The sequence below is a fragment of the Salvia miltiorrhiza genome, chromosome 8, assembly GCF_028751815.1.
Source record: "Salvia miltiorrhiza cultivar Shanhuang (shh) chromosome 8, IMPLAD_Smil_shh, whole genome shotgun sequence".
Taxonomy (NCBI): Eukaryota; Viridiplantae; Streptophyta; class Magnoliopsida; order Lamiales; family Lamiaceae; genus Salvia; species Salvia miltiorrhiza.
Window position 1 is genome coordinate 51,064,342 of NC_080394.1, and position 12,533 is coordinate 51,076,874.

General features: G+C 33.0%; 1 protein-coding gene and 1 long non-coding RNA gene across 2 annotated transcripts; both read right to left on the reverse strand.

Annotated features, from left to right (window-relative positions):
• Window positions 1–276: 276 nt before the first annotated feature.
• On the reverse strand, window positions 277–2,119 carry LOC130998908 (hydroquinone glucosyltransferase-like). The gene has a single exon (XM_057924345.1). It carries the CDS (start codon window positions 1,922–1,924, stop codon window positions 506–508), a length of 1,419 nt encoding a protein of 472 aa, XP_057780328.1. The 5' UTR covers window positions 1,925–2,119; the 3' UTR covers window positions 277–505.
• A 4,963-nt stretch (window positions 2,120–7,082) lies between these two features.
• LOC130998909 (uncharacterized) lies at window positions 7,083–11,561 on the reverse strand. The gene is made up of 2 exons (XR_009093326.1): window positions 8,800–11,561; window positions 7,083–8,379 (listed from the first exon to the last, which is right to left on the reverse strand). It is a non-coding gene; the product is annotated as an uncharacterized LOC130998909 (long non-coding RNA).
• Between the last annotated feature and the right edge of the window lie 972 nt (window positions 11,562–12,533).

Sequence of the window (12,533 nt, forward strand, 5' to 3'; positions counted from 1 at the left end):
TCATGATCCATTACATCTTATAAAGAATTGGGCCCTCTCTTATCTTTTAGTATTTGATTGGAAATGAGACTCTTGTTTTTAATTTAATTTCTAGATGTACCCATCTCACCTAACGTCTCAGACTCACAAATGTGGGGTAGTTTACATTACATACATATATTGCATTTGGAAATTTAATTTTTAAATTGTTCAAAAAATAACGCACGAATGTAGAACTTGAATCACAAAAAGCTAGCACTATACAAGAGATATGTAAAAGCCAACAACCAGACATTATTAGTCAACACAAAACTCATTGTCTTTGCCACTCAAAAGCAAAATATCAACACATTCCTCGTATATTATGGAATCGACTAGCAATTAAAGTGATGAAAATTGAAATACATAGTAAAAAAAAAAAAAAAAAAAAGGTTGTCTTGCACATGTATAATACATTATACGCTTACTATTTTACATAATTTTTCACAAAAAGAACACTAAAAACATGTGCCAACATATTTTCCAATTATTTGGAAATATTACTCTTCCATTTTGTGACCAACTCGTTCAAGAATTTTGTGGATGCACCATTTTCACAAAGTGCTTTGGCAGCGGCATCCTTGAGGTCCCTCATTCGACTCCTAATTCCTTTCCCTTCTTCTCCCTCCATCAAACCCTTGACGAGGTTCGCGATTTGAACCCTATCGACGATGCCGTTCTCCCCCGGGCGCGCCCGTAGGGCCACCTTCGCGTCCTCCTCCACGATCACGGCATTCATCTTCTGTTCCGCGTACAACGGCCAAGCGATCATCGGCACCCCGTTGGTGACGCTCTCGAGAACGGAGTTCCATCCGCAGTGCGTCAGGAACGCCCCCGTCGACCCGTGGGCCAGGATCTGGGCCTGTGGGGCCCAAAAGGGGACCACGAGGCCCCGACCCTTGGTCCGCTCTAGGAAGCCTTCTGGCAAATAAGCCAGAGGGTCGCCATTATTGGAAACATTAAAATACGTGGCATTGGACATTGCGTGGTTAGGCAGTCTAAGCACCCATAAAAATCTTTGTTCGCTCATTTCTAGCCCTGATGCCAATTCAACGTTCTGGTCATGGGAGAGCGTCCCGCCGCTCCCGAACGAGACGAACAACACCGAGCCGCTCGGCTGGTCGTCGAGCCAGTTCGAGCAAGGGCACGGGCCGTCGTCTTCGGGCTTCGAGTCCATGTTGATGACCGGCCCGATCGGGTAGACGCGGGGTTTCCCTTCTTCCTCCCGGAGCAAATACTCGATCGGGCCGGGCTCCAATTCTTTGAAGCTATTGAGCACGATTCCGTCGGCCAATCTATACCTCTTCATGTGATGAATCGCCCATTTGTAGGCCTCGTTGTTCCTATCCTGGGCCGGGTCGAACAGGTCGCCGCCGTGAAGCGGCGTGCAGCCGGGAAACTTGATCTTCTCCGGCAGGTCGCGGTACTCGCCGGAGAAGGCGTTGTGGAGGTCCGGGAGGTTGAGGAACATGGAGAGGGCCATGGAGGTGGAGGGGTAGAAGATGTAGGAGGGGATGTGGAGGTCACGCGCGGCGTCGAAGGCGTCGGTGCCGAAGAGGTCGACGACGAGGGCGGCGAGGCGGCGGGAGCCGTGCAGGGCGGCGAGGGAGCGGCGGATTTCGGGGAGGGAGCGGGTGATGGTGAGGGAGATGCGGGTCTCGATCTTGACGTCGGGGGGGAGGTCGTGGAAGGAGACGGGGGGGAGGAGGAGGTGGTCGACGGCGGGGGGGAGGGCGGCGAAGAAGGCGGACTGGGCGGAGGAGAGGGGGCCGTCGGTGGGGAGGATGAAGGTGGCGGTGAGGCCGTGGAGGCGGTGGAGCTTCTTGGCGAACTCGCCGAGGGGGATGAGGTGGCCCATGCCGGGGGTGGGGAGGATGGCGATGTGGGAAGGGGTGGTGGAATCCATGGATGGATGGAGGTGAGAGAGAGAGAGAGAAGATTGGGTAATTATGGAGGGATAACTTTTTGATGACCAGTTGAGGGGTGTGTGTATTGTAATTGTGTATATATAGAGATAGATACGTGGGGATGGGCTGTTTTTCTTCAACTGCTCGAATAAATCGTACTACTTCTCACTCATTAAACTAATCATCTCTTAATTGATCCAATCTAATTCTTTCTTTTTTCAAATAATAAATACATGATTATATGTAAGAATATAGTAAGCTTCTTTATTTTTTCGGAGAAAGAAAATAAAAATCAATGATGGTTCTTAATTAGTTTCCTATTGGGTGAGCCAAATTCTCAACCTATTATGGTAACTTTTGTCTGAAATTTTACTAAATTACTCATTTTGTTCGATTAGAATAGACTCGTTTTTCATTTTGACATGCCCCAGTGAAATATGCTCGTTTTTCATTTTGAGTAAAATAATATACTTAACGCCAATTATTGGGTGCGACCGTCGCACAGGTGTGCGACGGGTCGACCCGGCTCCAAACCCGCCCTCCTGACCCGGAACCCTGACCCGCGTGGGTTAATTTGACCCATACTCCTAATTATTACATTTGTTTATAATAATTGTTACTTTTAATAAATATAATATATACATTTGTTCATATAAATGTATATTGATATGTATAATGTTTTATATTGAATGAAGGTAAATATTTATATTAATATAAGTATATATTTGTGCGACCAAATGTATATCTTATGCTTATTAAAAGTAAATACTCCTATTAGGGTTTAGTGTTCAGGCTTAGGGTTTAGTTTACAGGGTTTAGGGTTTAGTGTTCAAGCTTAGGGTTTAGTTTACAGGGTTTAGGGTTTAGTGTTCAAGCTTAGGGTTTAGTTTACAGGGTTTAGGGTTTAGTTTATAGAATTTAGGGTTTACAAAATATAATACTTTATATTAAATGAAGGTAAATACCTATATTTATATAAGTATACATTTGTGCGAACAAATGTATATTTCATGCTTATTAAAAGTAATAATTATTATAAACAAATGTAATAATTTAGGATTCAGGATTTCGGGTCTGGGCACGAGTCGGGTCGGGCGCGGGTCGGGGCGGACCCGTCGCACTGGAGTGCGACCGCCGCATGCAAGACCGACCCTATACTTAATTGGCGTGGATTACACCACTTTTCCCTTCAAAAGTAAGTTTCTTAATCACCTTGCCCAAAAAAATTAAATCTACTCTAGTGGGACGTAGAAAGTACTACAGGAAATTTGAGTTCAACGAAAGACTTAGTTTACCGTTGAGAATATAAGGTAACATAAGAATACTTTTTGGTAATGTTTACTTTGCATGATCGAATATTTTGATTCTTAAAATTAAGATTTGTTTAGTCACACTCTTTCAGTGGGATATGAATCAAATAATACTAACTCAAATAATTTGAATTATTAAAGGTTTTTATATATTCTAAAGTTGCAATTAATCTTAATAAACAAAAAATTAGATTTATTATTATTTTTATCTATCAAAATCAATCTTTAAAATTAAACACTACTTGAAAGACGTGTGCATTAGAAAACTTTGTTAAAGTTGGATATTTTGATGTATACTCCCTCCATCCCACAATTTAGTATCTATATTTCTATTTTAGTATGTCCCTCTATTTAGCATTTATTTCTATTTTAAATAAAAGTACTTCATATAATCCTATAAAATATGAGCCATTTACTCCACTTTAACACTCTCATGAAGGTGAGACCATTAGTTCACTCACAACACACTCAATCACTTTATAACAATTCGTGTCATTCTCAAATGAATACTAAATTAGGGGACGGAGTGAGTATCTTGTATGCCTAAATTTTGTGAAATATAGATGTATTTTCTTAAAGGGGATCTATTATACAGGATACCACACATGTGTGGATCGAAGCTCCACAAGCCAATCGGGTTCGGCTAGTCGTGATTCAGTTGTCCTGCCTATCCAATTATATCAAGTAAATATTTTCTTCGTCTTAATTTAATAGGCAATATTTTTTATTTGGACGTCCTATTTTAATAGGTCACTTCATAAAATGAAAAATCAATAAATAATAAATATTCTCACATAACTCATTATTTATATCATACTATGTTATTGTGGTTCACACATAATTATCTCTCTTACTTTTTGGATAAATATATCCTCAAAAAAAGTTAATTTCTCTCTATTTTTTTTTATTATAAACGATTTGTTTCTTAATATATGTGCTCAACCCTTGTGGCCTATTAAATTGAGACGGAGATAGTGATATTTTAACTAATAAAAATGATACTTTTATCAATAATAAATGATAATTTTATTGATAACAAATGAAATTATGTTCATATGCACATAAAGCATGATATACTTTAAAATAATATTTATCTTAATAACAAATTATATTTTTTTCAAATGCAAATAAAACATGACAAATGATAGTTTCTATAAAAGCAAATGATATATTGTTATACTTTTAATACATAGATATCATATAATAATAGTATGATACTTTTAATTTGTAATGCGATTTTACCGTCAGATTATCTGTCTTGATATTCTCTTATTCCACTAAACTTATTGTTTTAATTACATTTATTATAAAAATAAAAATTTATCATACATAATACTCCCACCGTCTCATTAGTAATGTCTCAATTATATTGGGACATCTCACATAATATCTCATACTCTTTTTAGTAAAAAAATTAACCATTTAAAATATTCATGATATCACTTTATACACAAACTCACTTAAAATAATCATCAAATATCTTCCATCAACTCACTTTCACTAACTATGCTTTTCTTAATCTATGTGCCCAAAAATAATGAGACGTTATTAACGAGAGCGAGGGAGTATTAGAGGTACGTGCATTCGATTTTTGATTTGGTTTAATTTTTTTTTAAAACTAAAAAACAAATTGGTTTGATTTGAATTTAGCTAAAAATCAAACCGAATTAATCAAAAAAATTAGAATTAAAATCGAACCAAATCGAAAAACTGAAATAATTAAAAAAAAAATCGAAAAAACTAAAACCCCCAAAAAATTAAAAAACAATAAAAAAGTAAAATTTGTATTTAATATCAATATATATAATATGTATATATATATATTAATATATTACTATTATATAAATTTAATTCTATTTTTCAATTTTGTTTGGTTTTTACAGAATGAAACCGAATCAAAACGAAAAATCAAATTCTTTTAAAAAATAAATTCGAACTAAATCCATAAATCGAAAAAATCGAACTATATTATAATATTTCGGTTTAGATCGGTTCGATTATCAAGTTTCAGTTATTTTGCTCACCCGAGTGTATTATTATTAAACATTATTGAGATTAGTTATTCTATAATTTGAAATTTTTACACAATTAAGTATGCTAAATTGTTAATTGATGGTGGCACTACATTTAACGACTTAACTACACTTTATATAATAGCAAAAGTCCTATTTTTGTGTGCGTGTGTTGGCCAAGCGGTAAAGGATTAATGCATAAGACTAAAGGTCTTGATTTCGAGTCCCATGTGGTGCGGTCTTTTAATTTCTTTATTTAATGTTGTAAATTTATCAAAAAAAAAAGTCATATTCTTCTTAAAACGTATTGTGTTGTATGAAATACAAAATTAAATGCCCATTAAATATTGAATTAAATGATAGTACTAAAAAAACGTAAACAGAGATGACTTTTCCCCCTCAATATTGCCTGGTTATGGTTTGTACATTTACGACTACATATACCCACATCCACATGCTATGATATCAATAAATCTCAATGACGTTTATGCATTGAAAGTATCGAAAATAGACGAGAAAAATTTGGTCTTTTATAGTTATATTTTATTTGATGGGATGATGAAATTATTTACCTTGTACAATTATCTTTGTCGATCGAGAGTGGTTGGTGCTTATTTGGAGTGGTTATGGAAATTAACGAAAGGAATATTATAGGGATTAATGATGATTACGTAAGTATTGCATCATTATTTCGTATGCTATGTTAATATGTTACACTTATCGTACGGGAAGAGGACTATTATTGACTATAGGTAGTAGAAATTTCAATTTTTGAAATCAATCACATCAACACATTTAAAGCTTTCAATATGTTTTGCAAAATGTATAATATTAACAAAAAAACATAAAGTTGAACGTAAAATTGTAAAAATTGCCATGATATGTGAAAAATATATCATCGTTATTGTACATTGAATAGAAGTAGTTGGTAAGATATAAATGTGAGGTATTTAAAAACGGGGTTAACTGCATATAAATTATTGAACTTTCAAACAAATTTTTATTTTACATATAAATTTTAAAATTTTTATTAAAATTACTCAATTATTAATTTTTTTTCTCATTTTGCATATTTGACATGGCATAAATATACTCGCTTTACATGAATATACTTGTGTAGCATAAATATGACTGTGTGAAAAAATAGAACTGACATTATAATGTATAGTTGGATGAAAACAACGTCATTTCAGGTCCAAAGTTTGGTCGGAAAATGGACAAATATGCAAAATGAGAAGAAATTATTAATTGAGTAATGTTAATAAAGATTTTAAAGTTCATGTGCAAAATGAGAATTTGTTGAAAATTCGGTAATTTATATGTAATTAACCCTTAAATTTTTTAGCGTGACACCCTGAAATTTTACCTAACCAATATTCATATGTCTCCCACCACACAGAAAGTTAGAACTTGTGGAGACACTGAAACAAAAACTCGTGCAGAAAAATAAAGAACACTAGAACATCAAAGATGGTTACTCAATTCGGTGATAACACACCTACCTTTGGGGGGCCACGCCCAGGGTAAATTATTCACTAGTGATGATAAGATATACAAAGGACTTGCACGCGAAGACTCGTTCTTCCTTAGGGGTGTGCAGCGGGTTGGACCCGGACCGACCCGCCGGGTCTGCTGGACCGAAAATTTTGAGAGAACAGACCAATCCGGACCAAACCCGAGCAACGGGTTCGGTTCGGTCCGGATCCAACCCGCTGAAGCCGATTTTTTTTTCTGTTTCGTACTTAATTTTCATACATAAAACATAATAAATACGATACCAACACATATCAATATCAGAGTTCCACCATTCGCAATCCACAACTCAATCTTTAGGGTTAGAAATCTGAATTTTAAATTTTATTAATATTATTTTAAATATTACATATATAAAAAAATAATTAATTTATAAATATATGGGTCGGTCCGGGTTCGATGAGTTCGACCGGATTTCGACCCGGACCGACCCGACAAAAGTTCGGTCCAAGAAAATTGACCCGGACCGGACCGAACATAGGTCTTGGGTCGGTCTGATCCGGGTGGGTTCGACGGGTTCGGGTTGGGTCTGCACGTACACCCCTATTCTTCCTAGCCTCTATATCTTCCCAAACCGCTACCTATGTGAACAATTGAGAGCAAGCTAACAACTCACCCCCTAAGCTTGAATGCTACACATTCAACGCTCAAACCCAATCAATAATATTAGTACAATAGGCTGGAGCAATTGAAACATGCACAAAAGAACAAACTCATGACCCAAGCTTACAAAAGAAATAAGCAACAAACAAGAACACACTCAACACAAACTGTATGCTCTCTGCTCTTGTACAAAATTTCTCTCAATATGAAGTAGAGTATCAGTAAAAGCAGCAGCAAAAACGAATCCTCTTCATCTTCAATATATAGCCAAACCCTAGATAAGTCCAAGCACGAATAGGACTCTTAGAGATCAGGGTTGCACGTCTGCTGAAGGATATTTGTAAGCACCAACCGAAAGATCCCATCTCAATCTGAATATTCGGTTTAATATATATCTCTAAGAAAGATATAGTATATCTCCAACTCTATCTAAAAACCCGCAAGGAAGGCTGCTTAGATGTCTTCATACAACTTTGAACTTTGGAAGCAATTCATGGAGCGATAGTTCAAATATGCCAATTAGAATATCGGAAAACACTCATATTGGGTACACAATGACAATCATAAAGAGTACGAAAATATTCTAACACACCCTATATATAATTAATATGTGGAGACATTATATCGTTATTCAAATAATTATTTTGAACATGCATATTTTTTATATTTTGAAAAGTGGAATATAATTATATAAACAATACTTATCTATCTATATATATACGATTTTCTCTTTTCTTCTACCATGTATTTTCTTACATTTTCTGTAACACCCCGATTTTTATAAACTTTGCAATCCAAAATTTTAAGAACTAATTGATAAAATAAAATTTCTTGACTATTAAAATTTAACTAATTTAAAAATCAATTTGCCAAAACTAAAGTAGTATCATAAAAATAAAATAAAACTTAATAAGTTCAACTAAAATGTTCAATGAAAAATCCTTATCCCTAGTCATTCTCCACTTCCATGGCCACTTCGACTCTGAAACTGCAAAACTGAAAAGATAAGGGGTGAGCATATTGAAAATATACTCAGTGAGAAACATAACAAAATATTCATATAAGTCACATATATAATCAAATCACGTTATCATAATTTGAGTCGATGGCTTAAGTCCCATGACCAAACACATACATAAGATCAATGGCTTAGGTCCCATGATCAACTTATCAACATAGATCAATGGCTTAGCTCCCATGATCGCACATAACATAGATCAATGGCTTAGGTCCCATGATCGCACATAACAACATAGATCAATGGCTTAGGTCCCATGATCGCACATAACATCATAGATCAATGGCTTAGGTCCCATGATCGCACATAACAACATAGTCATAAGATGCACGTAAACAAGTAATCAACGCGATAATAAAAACATATATAACCATATGAATAAGCGTAAAATCCCTCACCTTAAAGTCGAAGGCAATTAACTAAAATCCGGAATGAAGGTCTTCATAGCGCCGCACCTGAAGAATTCAGAAGAATTCGTCAAAATCGCAGCTGAACAGACCAGTCAGCTTCAAGCCTTCGTTTGAAGCCTCAAACGTCCTCAAATCGTATTTTTCCCAGAAATACGACTTCTTCGTCTTCGAGAGAGATTTCCGTGGCCGCCTGTTTCGCTTGAATCGGAGTTCTGTGGAGGAAGTTATGGCCGTTCTCCCGAAACTGCCAGAACTTAATTTCCTGCGAAAATCTGACTCCAGCTCAGATCTTCTGAACTGTATCCCGCTCAGCTTTCACCGTTGGATGGACAACGTTCTATGAAAGTCCCAAGGGAGAAACTGCCTACACGTTTCTGGCCCTCTCTGCTCTCTCTAAATAGATCCCATATTTATACTAGTTTTTAAAGAGTTCTAGTTCTAATAGGAAACAAAAATAATACTCCCCCCGTCCGCTAAAAGTATTCCACAATTACTATATTTGGCGTCCGCAAAAAGTATTCCACTTTCCTTTTTAAGTCATGGTCCCACCATCCACCTTTATATTTTATCCTTACAAACACTCTTTATTTACAAAAAACCCACCTCAAATTCAATCTCAACCACACATCTCATAAAGTAGTGGGATCCTTTCTCCACTACATCAATATCATCACACATTTTATTAAACTCCGTGCCCGGCCAAAGTGGAATACTTTTGGCGGACGGAGGGAGTACTAATAATAATAATAATAATAATAATAATAATAATAATAATAATAATAATAATAATAATAATAATAATAGTCTAGATAAAATTAATGGTGCATATCTATATGTATCATGTAATTATTTAAAAAAATAAGCTATACAAGAAAATACTATTAATTAAACTTATAAAATAAATCTAAATTATCGGGGTGTTACATTTTCTCTCTCCTCTCCGTGTCACACGTTTTTCACAATTTTCTTATATAATTTCTCTCTCTTCTGTTCTTCTCTGTTTCGTATTTTAGTAATTTTATAAAAATAATTAAAATTGATATATGGAAAGATATTTTATATGCATCTTAAATTAAAGATAATGACAAGATTTTTAATTTGGTCTAAAAATCATAAAGTATGAATTTGAAACAAATAAGTTATTGTAATTCATTTTATGGTAGTTATTTTTCTATCTCCTCTTTCTTTTTCTCTATTCTTTTATATTTTTATCACTTCCTCTTTTACAATATTATTATTGTTGTTATTATATTTTTTTTTCTCTCTCTCTACTACAAAATTAATCACTTATCTTTCCTCTTTTGATAAAAAATTAATTTATAATGAATAAGTTATGATAATTTAAAATTTTAAAATATATTTTGTTCTTTCCCCTCTACTCTAATGAGTGTTAATTTTTCTCTTTAATAACATGTTTACTTTTTTTATTACATTATTTTTTTTTTGTATTTTTAGATAAAAAAAATAAGTAAATATCATGTGTTTGTGTATTAAATGTAGTAGAGGTGAAGGAACATATATTGGTTCATTTTATTACTCTTTTTTAAAAATAAAGTTTTTGTATTAATTTAAATATAACTTTGTAGATGAAATTAGTATATATATATATTAAAAAAATATAATTTCAAATATTATTTTTTTATTTATATTTGTGAATTATTTATTTATTTATTATGATGCATCATACTTTATAATTATAATAATGTATAATGCTAATTTTCATTATCAAATAATTTTTAATTATTTAATAACTATAATCATTACACTTTATACAAAATTGAAAATTTACGTTTTCAAATCCATGATTTTATTGAGTAATTGATACGAATTATTTTATTATTTTTAAAATATATTTTGTAATTACTTATATTTTAACTGTTTAGTAGTTATACTTATTTATTTAAATATGTCATTTAATTTCGATACTCGTCGTGCATCAGTGAAATTGTACTAGTAGTATAGGGTAATTTAGATATAAATTTAGTAAAAATTAGCACTAAATTCAAATAATATTATAAATATATATGTATGCCACGATCAATCGTTGATAATTTTCAACAATATAGATAATAGATAGATAGGTGTACACGATTGCCTAATTGATCGCTTATTGATATAATAAAGATTTAGACTATTTTAAATATTATCCATAATACATATGAGTGCGGTATCATACTAATTGATGATTGGGATAGTTCCAAATAATAGTTTCCAAGAATGCTAACTTTGACTATCAAGCCGTAATTAATTATTTGGGGACCCATTGCCATGGAAATTACTGTATTTATTATGGTACACGAAATTTATTGAGGCATCTCACGTGTGATGATTGATGATAAAGTTTGTAATTTGATAGTAGTAAAATAACATTGTACGTCGTAATAGCTTTTCCAACAATTGTTTTTTATGTTTAAACGAATATTGTACTTCGTAATATGACAATGAAATTACTCAACCAAATTAATATTCAATTGTTGCTCATTCAACTTTAATATTTATAGAGAGCGATTTCAGTATATTTATATGCTTGGCAAATTTATACTACTATTTCAACACAATGCATTTTAATTTTAAAGAAACTAAAATATACGGAGGTGTGGGACCTGTGGACTTGGACAGACCACGAGATAGTACACGTGGCGAAATCTCGTTGATTTGCAGCTAAACCTTCTAGAAGAAAAAAAAAACGCATCAAAATGCAATTAATTATTCAGCATTTAGTGATGTCAGCGATCATGCTAGCGTTACGTCATGCTCGACCCTTCGAAACTAAAATAGGTCACCTTAATTGCAGACATTGGATTTATCAATAAAATAACGCAAAATATTTTCAAGAAAATTAACTCGAAATAGATTATTCAACTTTTACATTTAACTTTTAAAGAATAAATATGTACATGGTCTCAAAAGTATCTTCAAGTATTTGATAATATCGATCAAATGTCGGAATTATTAGACCATAACAAAATTAGAGTAGTGTTATTTGGATAAAATTTGTCCGGACAAAAATAAGGTTAAATTTTTTTAAAAATCAACTTATTTATAAATTTTGATTCAAGTTTAAAAGGATTTAGTTAGTTTTATTGTTTTCTCCATATTGTAGTTTTTTTCGTAATTTTTTAACATTTTTTTTATTTTTTGTTATTTTATTTGTAGTTTGTGTACTTTAAAAATAATAATAATTAAAAATGTTATTAAAAAATTACAAAAAAATTACAAATATAAAGAAAACAATAAAACTAGTTAAATCCTATTTTATTTTGAACCAAATTTTTTAAATAAATTTATTTTATAAAATATTTAACTATATTTTGTCCGGACAAATTTTGTCCAAATAGCATTATTGACAAAATTATCATAATCTACCGATTATGTCAATAAATGGCTCAAACTATTTAGATTGTAATAAAAATGTCATGAATAACGATTTCTGCTTATACAACGCTAACATCGTTTTTAAAATAAATGAGAATGTAATAAATACAAGTCCAAAAAATTAAAAAGAGCTACTACTAAATAACGATTGCAATTTATGAACGATTGGAGAACCCTAATTTTTTTTTGATAAGAAAAGTAAATATAATAGAACGAAAAGGCACCAGTAGTACCAAGAAGATTACAAACTCAGCAGGGATTCATCATTCGACATCCACCTATGAATCTCAACTCCATCATTAACAAAACCAAAAATTCTACCCCAACTCCACACTCTAGCTTTGAAT

Bases quoted from the DNA above. Each gene is read 5' to 3' on its own strand.
- LOC130998908 (XM_057924345.1), bottom strand. From the start codon at position 1,924: ATGGATTCCACCACCCCTTCCCACATCGCCATCCTCCCCACCCCCGGC.